Source organism: Lacerta agilis, chromosome 10 (genome assembly GCF_009819535.1).
Source record: "Lacerta agilis isolate rLacAgi1 chromosome 10, rLacAgi1.pri, whole genome shotgun sequence".
Taxonomy (NCBI): domain Eukaryota; kingdom Metazoa; phylum Chordata; class Lepidosauria; order Squamata; family Lacertidae; genus Lacerta; species Lacerta agilis.
Window position 1 is genome coordinate 66817874 of NC_046321.1, and position 14178 is coordinate 66832051.

General features: G+C 44.6%; 1 protein-coding gene and 1 long non-coding RNA gene across 2 annotated transcripts; both read right to left on the reverse strand.

Moving 5' to 3' along the window:
- Nucleotides 1–576: 576 nt before the first annotated feature.
- LOC117054582 (protocadherin Fat 2-like) lies at nt 577–5831 on the reverse strand. The gene is made up of 4 exons (XM_033163539.1): nt 5714–5831; nt 4767–4982; nt 1612–1805; nt 577–651 (listed from the first exon to the last, which is right to left on the reverse strand). The coding sequence occupies exons 1-4, from the start codon at nt 5829–5831 to the stop codon at nt 577–579; spliced, it is 603 nt and encodes a 200-aa protein (XP_033019430.1).
- Nucleotides 5832–8720: 2889 nt separating this feature from the next.
- Nucleotides 8721–12619, reverse strand: LOC117053623. Its single transcript, XR_004427422.1, has 3 exons — nt 12493–12619; nt 11079–11259; nt 8721–8866 (listed from the first exon to the last, which is right to left on the reverse strand). It is a non-coding gene; the product is annotated as an uncharacterized LOC117053623 (long non-coding RNA).
- Nucleotides 12620–14178: the final 1559 nt, after the last annotated feature.

Here is a 14178-nt window from a genome sequence, read left to right on the forward strand (position 1 = left end):
GCCTTTTAAGGGCTAACAGTCACAATAATTAAACTGAAACATGATATCCAGAGGCGACAATATCTCTATGTATGAGATGCTGAGGACCAATTAAGAGAAGGGTGGCCATTGCTCTCGTACTGCGAGTTTCCTAGAGGCTATTTATTTATTATATTTTTAGGTCACAATGCTATCAGAATGGCTTATAATAAAATAAGAAAACCCACAATTTGAAAACAGTCATCATTAAAACTGGGAGATAACCAGCATCATATAACCAACATGCTTGCATCTAATTAACACATGAAGGGGTTAATAGAGTAAGCTGTCCTCTTCTCATCACCTTGGAACTAGGTAATCAAGCCTTTGCTCTCTGGTGAACTCACAGGGCTGTCTTAAGCATATGCGGCACCGGGGTGCAAAGATCTGCCCAACGCCCCTCCCGGTTGAACAGTCCCCGGCACGCTGGAGGGCAAAGCAGGCCAGCCGCCTCAGCATCTCGCTGGCTCAGTTGCCCCCGAACTTGCGGCACAGAGCCACCCACAGCAGAAGAGCCCATCGCAGCACTCCGGCCAACCGGCGGGCTCTTTCCCGGACTCAACTCTCGGGCCCCGGACTCTTGGCCTGGAGCCTCTGAGAGCCTGGCACCCGGATGCTCTGCACCCCTAGCGCCTATGGGTAAGACGGCCCTGTGAACTCAGCATGTGAAGAGGTTTCAGATGGTTGCTCAAGTTCAGCCGTGGTTCTTTCGCAAGTCATACTTGTGTCCCTATATCTACCATTTAGGAACTTTCACCATTTGTAACCAACTAAGTTGAATTGCAGATGCAACTTTTCAGACTGACATACGGGAAAACAGATGAACCAGACCTCTGAAGCATTTGTAAGTAAACCATTTTTTAACCTACCAAACATGTGATATTTTTCTATGCGAGGGGAAGTGGGAAACTTTGGAAGGAAATTAGAAGGGTATATTTTAACAGTCTGTTGCTGCACTTGGCTGCATATTTTGTGATTTTAAATCTCTGCTGGGGTCCCTCACCAAAGACTACTTGCTGCAAACCTGGATCTTAGCATCCAGGGAATTCTTTTTATGTTGTTATTTTTTTCCCCCTAAACCAACAAAAACAGTAAATCACTATTTGAAAACCCACAATAAAGCAAGACACAGCAGAGAAATTAAAGGGGGGGGGGAAATCATTAGACACTTAACCTACTAGCATAACCTGTAGCAGTGTTAGAGCTTTAATGTCCTAGTACCCAAGGAGGCTTCAAAGAGGCCTCAGGAAGCTTTTGGAAATTTGTTTGATGGGGGCAACCTGGTAAATAATGATTCTCTTACCTGGTGATGGTGAGTATCTCAAATGGAGAGAAGGAGGGTGCAAGAAAGGGGTATACTCTGTGGAGGCCAGGTCTCTCTTTCTCAGGGAACCCAGGATCTAGGGTTGCTGGATCATGACCATCACAAGCCTGCTGGCTGCGTGGGGGTGGGAGTTAGTTGAACATCATCTGGAGGTCACCCTGGTAGAATCCACTATTCTTCCCAGTCAATAATCTCATTTATTCTAGTTGCTGCTAGTTTACAAATAAGCCATGCTCAATATATTATTGTAACTGCTTTACAACAGATACATATAGAATCAAATGCTCCAAACTTCCCCAAACAAACCCTTTACTTACCAGAATGTAGACTGTGACCATGGCAATGCTGGATCTCTGCCGGATGGGGTCTGGTTCAATATCATTGTCCAGGTCAATAGCTTTCACCCAGAGAAAATACTGAGACTGAGTTTCTCTATCAAGCATGTTCAAAACTTTTATAATACCTGGCATGGACATACACATAATTAAATCATTAACAAAAAATACGTTTCTAATTTATTTATTTATTTTGAGCATTTATTTAGTGTACCAATAACAAGATCCTCTAAAACTTGTTTTGTGAGAACAAAAGAGATGGTGCTTGAAAGCTGCCTCAAATCTCAGTTACAGGTGGGTAGCCGTGTTGGTCTGCCATAGTCAAAACAAAATCGAAAATTCTTTCTAGTAGCACCTTAGAGACCAACTGAGTTTGTTCCTGGTATGAGCTTTCGTGTGCATGCACACTTCTTCAGATACACTGAAACAGAAGTCACCAGATCCTTAAATATAGTGGGGGAGTGGGGAGGGGTATTACTCAGAAGGGTGGTGGGAATGGGTGATAGGCTGATAAGTGTGGAAAACCTGTTGACGACTCTAAACGGCTGCAATTAGTCTTGCAGGGAAGGGGTGAGATGGCTAAAGATGGCTTTGTTATGTATAATGAGATAAGAATCCAATGTCTTTGTTCAAACCAGGTTTCTCCATGGTTTTAAGTTTGGTGATTAGTTGCAATTCAGCCACTTCTCTTTCCAGTCTATTTCTGAAATTTCTTTGTATTAAGACAGCTACTTTGAGATCTTTTATAGAGTGTCCTGGGAGATTGAAGTGTTCTCCTACTGGTTTCTCTGTCTTGTGATTCCTGATATCAGATTTATGTCCATTTATCCTTTGGCGTAGGGTTTGGCCTGTTTGTCCAATATAGAGAGCTGAAGGGCACTGTTGGCATTTGATTGCATACACAATGTTGGCTACCCAATCTCAAACAGCTCCTCACCCACAATAATACAAAAACAGGACTCAACATGGACACTGGTACCAGAGCCTGCAATAAACCCAGATGCCAACTTTGCTGCCACATAAACCCGGATAACACCATTACTGGTCCCAACAACATCAAACACACCATCTCAGGACTATTTAATTGCTCATCTTCCAACATTGTGTATGCAATCAAATGCCAACAGTGCCCTTCAGCTCTCTATATTGGACAAACAGGCCAAACCCTACGCCAAAGGATAAATGGACATAAATCTGATATCAGGAATCACAAGACAGAGAAACCAGTAGGAGAACACTTCAATCTCCCAGGACACTCTATAAAAGATCTCAAAGTAGCTGTCTTAATACAAAGAAATTTCAGAAATAGACTGGAAAGAGAAGTGGCTGAATTGCAACTAATCACCAAACTTAAAACCATGGAGAAACCTGGTTTGAACAAAGACATTGGATTCTTATCTCATTATACATAACAAAGCCATCTTTAGCCATCTCACCCCTTCCCTGCAAGACTAATTGCAGCCGTTTAGAGTCGTCAACAGGTTTTCCACACTTATCAGCCTATCACCCATTCCCACCACCCTTCTGAGTAATACCCCTCCCCACTCCCCCACTATATTTAAGGATCTGGTGACTTCTGTTTCAGTGTATCTGAAGAAGTGTGCATGCACACGAAAGCTCATACCAGGAACAAACTCAGTTGGTCTCTAAGGTGCTACTAGAAAGAATTTTCGATTTTGTCAAATCTCAGTGGATTTTGCAAAAGCTCACATATTGAAGATTCAAAGTCTTGTACTAATGTAAATTTCCATGAAGGCCTTTTTTATGAAGGGTGAGGGGATTGGCAGGGCAAAGAGCAGAAGGGGAGTCTATGTGGTGCTGGGTCCTTCGCCACATTTTAGGCAGGGGCATGGCAGGATCCTGAAGCTGAGGCTCCAATACTTTGGCCACCTCATGAGAAGAGAAGACTCCCTGGAAAAGACCCTGGTGTTGGGAAAGATGGAGGGCACAAGGAGAAGGGGACGACAGAGGATGGACAGTGTTCTCGAAGCGACTAGCGTGAGTTTGGCCAAACTGCGGGAGGCAGTGGAGGATAGGCGTGCCTGGCGTGCTCTGGTCCATGGGGTCACGAAGAGTCGGACACGACTGAACGACTGAACAACAACAACAACAATGGCAGGATTCAGCAGCTTACTAAAGCAATAGGATGGCAAATATCGTTGAATGTGGACAGAAATGAGGAATCTGTGGCTCTTCAGTGCCCATCTGCACATGGTTAACAATCAAGGGGCGTGGGAGTTGTAGTCCAACCACATCTGGAAAGCCACAGGTTCCCCATCTCTTAACTAGGTAAGAGAAAAATCCTGGTAACCAGGAACCAGAAAATCGTGGATCAGATAAAATGGTGTTACAGCACGATAAACATTACGGAACAGCACACATGACAGATTTATTTTCACCCTGCCTTTTCCCCGACAGGGCTCAGGGTGGCTTAATGATAAAAACAAGAACCACTAAAAACAAAGAAAAAATAATAATTAAAATATGAAATGTCAATAGAATTAAAACTATTTAATATGTAAAATCCGTTTAAAACGAAGAAAGAATTCCAATAAAAATAGCATGGCACCAGCCCCACATAGAGCATGTTACAGTAATCCAAACATGATGTAACTGAACTGTGTGTCACTTGGCCAAATCGGACATCTCAAGGAATGGGCGCAGCTGGTGCACTAGCTTTAACTGGGCAAATGCACTCCTTGCCACAGCAAAGACCTGGGCATCCAGGTTCAGGGCTGAGTCCAGGAGCCCAAACTCCAAAGCTGTGTCATCAGGGGGAGTGTTGCTCCATCCATCACAGGCTGAATCCCTATTCCCTGTTTTGGCTTCTGTCTGACCAAGAGCACCTCCGCCTTGTCTGGATTAAGTTTCAATTTGTTCACCCTTATCTGGTCAATTACTGGTGACAGACACCAGTTTAGAACCAAGCCCACTTTAGTAAGATATCCCGAGGTCCAGGACTGAATCTTGCCTAAAACCATGTTCTCTTCTTGACTCCAGTAAAATGCTGGATGAAAGCTAGGGCAATTTTTCTCCCTGTGGCATTCATTCTTCTCGAGCAGAGAAGCCTTTAAAATAATTGGCAATACCTGTGTCTGGCTCTATGTAAAATTTAGGAGGATGTCCTGCACCATCGCCAACAATTGTGTACTTCAAATTATTGAATGGCCAGTCTTCATCTGTAAAGGCGACTCTTCCAACCACAGTGCCAATGCCGCTATTTTCAAGCACACGGAATATATTTGTGCCAGTATGAGGATCTATTTCATTATTACGGGTTACTTTCACAATAACCCTAATTGTGCCTGAAAGGGGGTTTAAAAAAAGAAGATGAGCAATATACAAGTTTCAAATAATATTGTTGGAGAACTTTGCCTCACAGATTGTCTGCAGTGTATTGCTATAGGGTTATGATCTGCCTTGGACAGAAACGGGTTACTGGAATCAGAAGGATTAAAATTCAGCAGCCAGGTGTGTCAGCTAGGTCTTGCCTACCTAATGGGCCAGAGTGGCTGCTGAATACTTCCCAAAATCACCTGCATCTTCCACGAGGGCTTCAAAAGGGGTAGGTGGTATACCTCCCTTCTCTTTTCCCATCTCCCATCCGAGTCTCTCTGCCCAGTCAACAGGAGAACAATAGAAGTTGCAGTTTTGCTCTGGACATCTAATCCTGTCAAGGCCTGTTAGTGGCCCTGGCTGGCATCTAAAAAAAAAAAAACACTGTGAAAAGCCTTCAGTGGTGATTGCACTGCTTAGTAGTCAGAGGGCTTATTTATACAGTCTGTGCACTTGTCGTCCTAGCTGTGAGCTGTTTCCATCCTTTTATGTCCCTAGAACCAGGGCCGGCGCGTCGATTTAGGCGAACTAGGCAATTGCCTAGGGTGCCAAAATGGAGGGGGCGCTGGCCAGGCTTGGGCGGGATGGGCTAGCCAGCCCCATCTCGTCCATTGGGGCTGGTAGCGCGGCATGCCAGGACGCCAGCCCCCCCCGGGCGCCCTCGTGAGCCCGCTGGCATACTGGGCACCCCCTCCCCAACCCGCCCCCACGGGCAGGTGGGCGGGCAGGCGCTTGCGCACCAGCGGCCCAGCCGCTGCCGCCCATGCTGCTCCTGGGCGGTCTGCGAGCCGGCCACCCAGCCCCGTCTTCAAGCCCATGGGGGCGCCAGAAGGATCACCGCGCCACGGTGGCAGATGTGACTGAGACGGCCCTGGGGCTAGCAGCAGCTTCTCCACTGTAGCGGAGAGGTGCTGCTTGCCCCCTGCACCACCCCCGGCTCCCGCTAAAGCAGGCTTTGGCGGGAGCGGGCGGCGGGACAGGCGAGCAGCAGCTTCTCCGCTACAGCGGAGAAACTGCTGTTTGCCTCTCCACCACCCCCACCTCCCGCTAAAGCAGGTTTTGGCGGGGGGGGGGGTGCTGGAAGGTGGTCCTTCTGTTTGCTAGAGCTGCTTCAAATGAAGAATCCCTGATCTGGACCTTGTGAAGAATAGAAATGAATTTGCTCTCTACCCCAAGAATGAGTTTCAAAGCTTCACTGCAAAACAGTCTTAACATATTTACAAATAAACACCACAAAATACAAAATAGCACATTGCTCTTAAACAAGAAGAAGAAGAGTTTGGATTTGATATCCCGCTTTATCACTACCCGAAGGAGTCTCCAAGCGGCTAACATTCTCCTTTCCCTTCCTCCCCCACAACAAACACTCTGTGAGGTGAGTGGGGCTGAGAGACTTCCAAGATGTGTGACTGGCCCAAGGTCACCCAGCAAAAGCAAGTAATGTGGTCCACTCTTCTTTTTAGTCCTTCATGCAAACCACAAAGCCTCAGTAGGTGGTCCTTCTATGAATTTCCCAAAATGACCGAGATTCCCATCCCTCTTGGATGTTCCCTTAGTGCTGTACAGCAGGTGTGGGGAGGAGAGTACAGGGGTTCCTCTTTTCCTTGTCTGGTGCCATGAAGACCTACATGCATGATTGTGCTAATTTGGGGAGGGGCATAAAGGCTCGCCACTGAGAGTGGAGAGGTGACTGAATTAGAACAAACATTTAATCGTCAATGTTCCCATCACCAGCAAGGGTAGTGGTAGAAACAAAAATATTTGTTTTCATACTAATGAGAGAATAATGAGAATTACACTCTGGTTGATCTTGCATAGTTTTTTTCTGGTTACAAAAGTGCCAAGAGCTTTCGGTGGGGTGTCATATTTTTTTATATTCCCCTTTAGGCTAGTATTACTGCAACACTGAGGTTTTAGGTTGTGCCTGGCACACAGCGATGAAATTGGATCCTATTGTGTTGGGGAAGAGACTGGGATTCATGTGAGGAAAAGAATATGGAAGGAAGACAAATCTAGTGGATGGAAGATGGTTTAGATGCCTACAAGCTTTCCCCCTTTTCAGTCCTTCTCCAAAAATTCTGATCCCAGAGAAAGCCCCTTTATTCAGTCCACAAAACCTTCAGCTGCCAGTTCAGTGCTTCAAAAACAACCATTATTACGGGAGAAGGATCCGGTGGATTTTCCTGAATGAGCCAGAATTAAAATGTGGGTGGCAAGAGCTATGCATCTTGTGGAGGGTTGACAGGTAGGAGGGAATCTTTCATTTTAGTTTTTAATCACAGTGAATTGTTTTCCCAGGGCACTCCAATCACGGTGATTCGGGAGAAGGATTGAAAACATTTCCTTTTCATGTGGCTTTATGCCTTTCTGCATCAATGGAGATATTTCTATTGTATGCCCCCCCCAAACCCATGGTGGGTAAGCAGAAGCCTGTCCAGCCCCACATTCCTGGGGTAACAGGGTCTTTGCTGAGAGGGTGATCTCCCCTCGCTTGAATACATCTAGATCTTCCACATGCTCAGGACAACTTACTTGTTTGTGGTGGGTCACCACCATCAGACACGTGGATCATCAGTATATGCTTGAACTGCATTGCGGCAAACAGGTGAGAATCATAGTCCAGGTGCTGAGGGCCAACCTATAGGAAAATGATTTAAAACAAATAAATAATGAAACATTAATTCACTTGCGAATTACTGGGAAGGAATTTTATATATCAATTGTACACAGATTTTGCTATTGGGAGAACTGGGCCCAAGCTAACAAAATGAATTTCAATGGAGAGAAATGTAAAGTTCTAAATTTAGGCAGGAAGTATCAGCTGTACAAATACAAAATGTGGGGAACCCCTGGCTTGCCAGTAGTACATGTGAAGAAGATCCTGGGGTCTTGGTGGACCATAAGTTTAACATGAATCAAGCGTGTGATGCAGCAGCAAAAATAAATAAATAAATAAATAAATAAAAATAAATAAATAAATAAAATAAAATAAAAAATAAAAATAAATAGCTATCGCTATTCAGGGTGCAGAGGTTTGGACTTGATGGCCCCTTCCAACTCTACAATTCTGTGATCTAGTACAGCACTCATTAAAACTGCTACAACAGGCAGAAAAAACCATTAATTGGTATACCAAGAACTACAGCAAGTTTTAAGCAGTGCATGAGAAAAACAAGCTTAAGAACAACTAGACTAGGATATATAAAAGTTGGGATATTGTGGTTTTCCTGCTTCGTCATTTGATGGCCGCAGCAGCAAATGATGTCCGCATAAGTGAAAAAGTCATTACAGATCTAACACCATAGATGACAGCATCATGTCACCTCCAACAATTTACATTCCGCCCCCCCCCCATGGAGATATTTCACACATTCAATTTCCAAGTGTTATATAATAAAATGACAAGTGACCAAACTATGTAGATGCATATCTGGGTCAGACGTTTTGTGTTGATTTTCAAGAGCTATTCAGCACAGAATAACTCCCAAACCATATCACCATGATCTCTTAGTTCGGCATAGACAAGCATCTACCCTTCTGCATTAATTTCCATGTTAACTCAAATTGTCTTTCAATTAACAATTGTAATTAACAATCAGACTGGAGTTACATTAAGAAAATGTGCATACAGTAGTTAAAAGCTACAATCCAGTTGGCTAACACACACTTGTGCACAGTAAAGTGTTTTGTGATAGTACATACTTTGATTTCATTGCCAGCTAGCATGAAAAATTTATTGGAATAATCATCCAGTGTGAAGGTGAGAACGTTGTTGGGAGGTGTTCCATCTCTATCTCCACACTCTAAGGTGCCCAAGGGAGTCCCAACAGAAATTGTTTCAGGCACTTCAATGCTATAAATGAGAAAATCCATAGAGAACATACATGTAACTCTAATTGACATAGGTAAAGGTAAAGGGACTCCTGACCATTAGGTCCAGTAGCGGATGACTCTGGGGTTGCGGCACTCATCTTGCTCTATAGTCCAAGGGAGGCGGCCTTTGTCTGCAGAAAGCTTCCGGGCATAGCTGTCAAGTTTCGGATTTGAAAATAAGGGATCAGCACCCTCACCTGTCCTGGGGACAGTCTACAGTTCTCAGGGACAGTCCACGCTGCGGTAAACCCCCCCCCAGGCTACAAATTAATTTACACCAGGAAAGAGCTCCCAGGAAAGAGAAATCAGGGCAGAGAAAAGAAAGCACTTATTCACGCAGCACACGGTTAACCTCTGGAACTCCCTGCCACAGGGAGCAGCGATGGCCACCAACTTGGATGGTTTAGAAAAGGATTAGGCCAATTCATGCAGGAGGAGAGGACCACTGATGGCTTCTGGCCAGGTTGGCTCTGCTCTGCCTCCAGTTAGGGGCAGCAATGCTTAATCTGAGCACCTGTTGCCAAGAAACATTCGTCTATTTTATCTTCTTCTTTATATATCTGTCTGTCTGTCTGTTATTAGGTATTTATATTCCACCTTTTTCTCCAAAGAGCTCCCTGGTCCTAGTCCTCATTTAATCCCCACAACAGTCCTGTGAGGTAGGCAGGCAAGGCTGAGAAATGCAGGGACCCAAGGAGTCCCCGGACTCCAACTCTCCTTCCTGGAAATAAGGGAAATTTAAGGGATATCAACAATAAGGGATAGCTGCTGGAAACGGCTCGGAATAAGGGAGTTTCCTGCAAAAAAAAGGAAGACTTGACTGACAGCTATGCTTCCGGGTCATGTGGCCAGCATGACTAAGCCGCTTCTGGCGAACCAGAGCAGCGCACGGAAACGCCGTTTACCTTCCCGCCAGAGCGGTACCTATTTATCTACTTGCAGTTTGACGTGCTTTCAAACTGCTAGGTTGGCAGGAGCAGGGACTGAACAACCGGAGCTCACCCCGTGGCAGGGATTCGAACCGCTGATCTTCTGATCAGCAAGCCCTAAGCTCAGTGGTTTAACCCACAGCACCACCCGCGTCCCTATGATAAAAACAGGACATCATGCATTTTTATTTTATTTTAGTGAGCATCCTACATTCAGAACTTTGACTTCACTGAATACTCTTGGACTTGCTTTGAAATTTGGGTTTTGCAGTGTCAACTAGTAGCCAATACTGCTTCCCCCAAATGCCACGCTTGAAATTGGTTTGTAAGTGCTAGACAACACATTCAGATTGAAGAGGTTGAACATTTACATTAACTATTTTTTTTCTGTGGCACCTTTTCTCCTTAGGCTGTTCCCGCTTCCTCCTGTAAAGTGTCAGAGATTTTAAACCAGGATCTATGCTCCCCACACCACTCTGGAAGCATGCATGTAGAAGCTTTAGCCTGATTCCTTGAGTATTACCCTATTGCAGATGGTCGAAGGTAGTACTTCAGTGTGCAATCTACCAGAGATCAGGTAACACAATGGATCCAGAAAAACACATCTGGCCTTATAATTCTGCTGGCTGTGGCTTAAATCTTCATTCTGGGGAGCCACAGCTTGATCTGCTTTTAGACTTGCTCCATTATAGATTCCTTAATGTACCACCCTACTTGCTTCCTTCCTTGATTTCCCATTGCGCCTTCTTGTCTGCCTCTTTGCTGAATCATTTGGCTGTTTCCCTCTACTTGGAAATCTCCATTCTGGGTTAATCAACAGGGGTGATTACACTAATCGGACCTCCATGGTGAACAGGATGTCACAACATTGCACGGCCAGGTCAGGCTGCATGCTGATGTCGTGGGGGGCAAGAAGGAACATTTGAGAGTAATCAAAATGAGCAAATGTTTTAAACGAGGAATCTGTGGAGGGGGGTCACATTTCCCCCCCCTACGCAGCTGAAAATCTACATGGAAAAAAAATACCTCAGCCATGTTGGCAACACCTAGATAAGTCAGAACTGAGCCCGTTTATTAGATATGATAGGATTGCCATATTTCAAGCAGTGAAAATCCGTTTTGAGTTGCTTTGTTGTTGTTTTTGCAAAGTTGTTGAGCTTTTTATGGGAAAACGGCACTGCCGATATTTACAGACATATTAAAATTGAGCACTTTTTTCTACTACTGGAAACAACGACTATAGAAAGTACTTCAGACACTTACATGTAAAGGTCTTGGGTGCAAAATGGAGGATTATCATTTACATCCTGCAGTGTGATAATCAGCAGAACGGTGGAAGAATGCAACCTATCATTGTCAAAGGCTCTGATTTCCAATGCAGTTTCATGGGGGAAAGTGAGGTCTTCATAGTCCAAACGATAGGTGGTTGTAATTTCACCAGTATCTAGGTACCAAAACATTTTATCTAGGTACCGCAAAACATTTTAAAGTAATGCAAGCAGAAGCAAGATATAAGAGACCAGTTTAGAATGATAATAGTACATAATGGCTTCCTCTACAGGTATAAGCTTCCTCTATAGGTGGGTAACTTTATTTTATAGGAATGGCGTTTATATCAGATTGGATCCAAGTCCCATTGATCTGCTTATTTGAGCTAGGCATACTGATGGCACTACTACACTGCCATCAGTTAGGTATAATTAGGCCTAAAAGATGAGTCAAAATATGCATTGCCTTTCAGGTCACAAAGCGGTTTAGATTAAGTTTTAGATACATAAAAATATCAATTTCAACACAATTATTAATTTCACATCAAAAGCAGCTAAACGTGTTGTAGCACAGCATATTAATCAATCAGTTGATTGTATTTTATAGTTTACATTAGTATTATATTATAAATAATCTGGTTTATTATCATCTCCAAATAGTATCTCAAAATCTATTGAGAATGTCCTCTCACAGTATCAAGTACTGCAGACCTTTGATGTTTATATACTTATCCCCTCTATTGTCCACCATCTAATCCCCCATGCTTAAAATTTCTAGAATCCATGATTAAGGGAACCAAATCTTTGCAGTAAGAAGTTGACAATGAAATCATTTCCTCTATATTTGAGTGTATGGGGAGAGGCTGAAAGTCAGTGCTGGACCACATGGATTGTAGGAAAATGTCCCAGGTTAAATCCCTGACATCTCCAGTTCAAAGAATCAGGCATCCAGGCATGAGACACCTCTGCCCTAGACTCTGCAAAGCTGCTCCCAGTCAGAATGGAGAACATTGGGCAACATGGGCCAATAATGTCACTTTTCTTAAAATATAAGGCAGCTAGTTGGCAAGATGGGCCAATATTCTCAATTTAAAAAATATATAAGGTAGCTTCCTGTATTCTTCCCACCCTCTTTCAGGACACTGGAGCCTTTTGTTGGAGACTTCAAAGTTAAATGAAACCAGCCATTTTTGGTGGCCGTCCAATGAGACATGATGAAACTCCTAGTTGTGTTGCTTGCTTGGAATGCAAGGTGGAGGTGGGCTTCATGTATGGATGCTGGAGTCTATTTCGCTTAGTGTACCACAGGTTGGGCTGGGCTGGTTAAGTAGATGCATTCTGCTGTTCTTCATAACTTAGATTGGGAAGCATTTTTCCCATTTGTGAAGTGTTTGATGATCCTACCTTACCAGAATCAATAGCAAAACCTCTGTAACTGCCCACAAATTCATAGTAGACTCTGTCCCCTATATCTCTGTCCACTGCAACCAGTCTTGCCACCGATGTCCCAAATGGCAGTTCTTCCAAAATTGTAATATGAATCTCAGATGAATTCCTGTGGGAAAAGGAAAGACTGCTTCAAGCTTCGACCCAAATCATCAAGTTGGTTAAAATATGCACAATGTGTAGAGGTGGCTAATGACAGCAGCACTACCTCTGCTTAGCTCAATGGGACTGGGACCGGGTGGCAGTGAAGTCAATGCTGCTGGGACGCACCAATGGGAGTGCCAGATTGGTGGAAGTGATCCTGCTGAGACAACCATCTCCATTGCCTCACCAAACTGCAGCCCCATCAAGGTAAACAGCAGAGGCAAAGATTCTGGAAAGGCAGCCATGCCTCCTTATGTACCACTACCACATATAATGTAGAAACATGTACAATATACCACATTGTTTCTGAGGCATGCAGTAGAGTTGCAAAGTCCATAGAAGCTTTCAAATGTGGTGACCTTGGACCATTGTTTCCAGCGGGAAGGTAAACGGCGTTTCCGTGTGCTGCTCTGGTTTTGTCAGAAGTGGCTTAGTCATGCTGTCCACATGACCCGGAAAAACTGTCTGCGGACAAACGTTGGCTCCCTCAGCCAGTAAAGCAAGATGAGCACCACAACCCCAGAGTCATTCGTGACTGGACTTAACTGTCAGGGGTCCTTTACCTTTACCTTTAAACTTCCTCCTGGATTGCCAACCTTAGCCTAGCCTTACAGCACAAGTTGCCAAAGTGGTACCCATGGGTGCCCATGAACGCTGGTGCCCACAGGGTCCTATTTCTCACCCGTCCCCTGCTGCAATTAGGATTGAAAGAAGCCTTCTCTTAGCCAATATGTTTTTTCAAGCAATATTGCCATAGAGTTTTTTTGGTGGGGGTGTTACAGCTGTGACTTTTCTACAGGACACACACACACACACACACACACACACACACACACACACACACACGGTTTAAAAAGATTATCCCTTTGGTTCCAAGCTGAGACCTTCCTCGCCGCATTTGGCTCAAAAGAAGCCTTCCATGATAGCCAACAGAAGGGTGAATGGCGGGCAGTCTCAACTGGAGAGCTGTGACCCCGTCCAAAAAGAAATAAATAGCTTGCCCTCCATTGTAATCAGGCTTGAAAATGGCTTTGTGTTGGCTCCAAGTCAAATTGGTGGGTGGGGGGGGGTGGAGTGATCACTGTGTCGCTGGGGGAGGGAAGGTTAACTCTTGCCTCCTCGGCTGCACTTTCCAAGCCTAATTACTTGTGGGGAGAATGAGTGTGTGGTGTTCATGGTGCCTGCAGCGGTTCCTATTGTTCATAATTGGTCCCACGAACCCAATAGGTTTTCCAATGCCTGCCTGGGCAGAATGAAAACGCAATGGAATGTAGAAAAAACTCAAGGGCCTCATTTGGCCCTATTTCTATTTGACCTTCAGGGCTCTTAGCAGGCCATACCTGCTCTCTCCCTTTGCCATCTCCACTCTGCAACTTCCTTGAGCATTTCTTGCTGCCTGGATTGTGTCCTTGAACTGCGATGATGCTTCTTGCTTGCCGAGATGGAGAGGATGTGTTTGTGTGCAAAACTGGAATGTAGCCTACTGAACCAAGGCGTGCGCCATA

Excerpts from the sequence above, each read along its gene's own strand:
- LOC117054582 (XM_033163539.1), bottom strand. The coding sequence starts at position 5,831 with ATGGGCTTGAAGACGGGGCTGGGTGGCCGGCTCGCAGACCGCCCAGGA. Across the intron at positions 4,983-5,713 it reads CCACCTGCCCGTGGGGGCGG|GCACAATTAGGGTTATTGTG; the intron begins GTTGGGGAGGGG and ends ACCCCCTTTCAG. Across the intron at positions 652-1,611 it reads TGGAGCATTTGATTCTATAT|GCGCTAGGGGTGCAGAGCAT; the intron begins GTATCTGTTGTA and ends TCTTACCCATAG.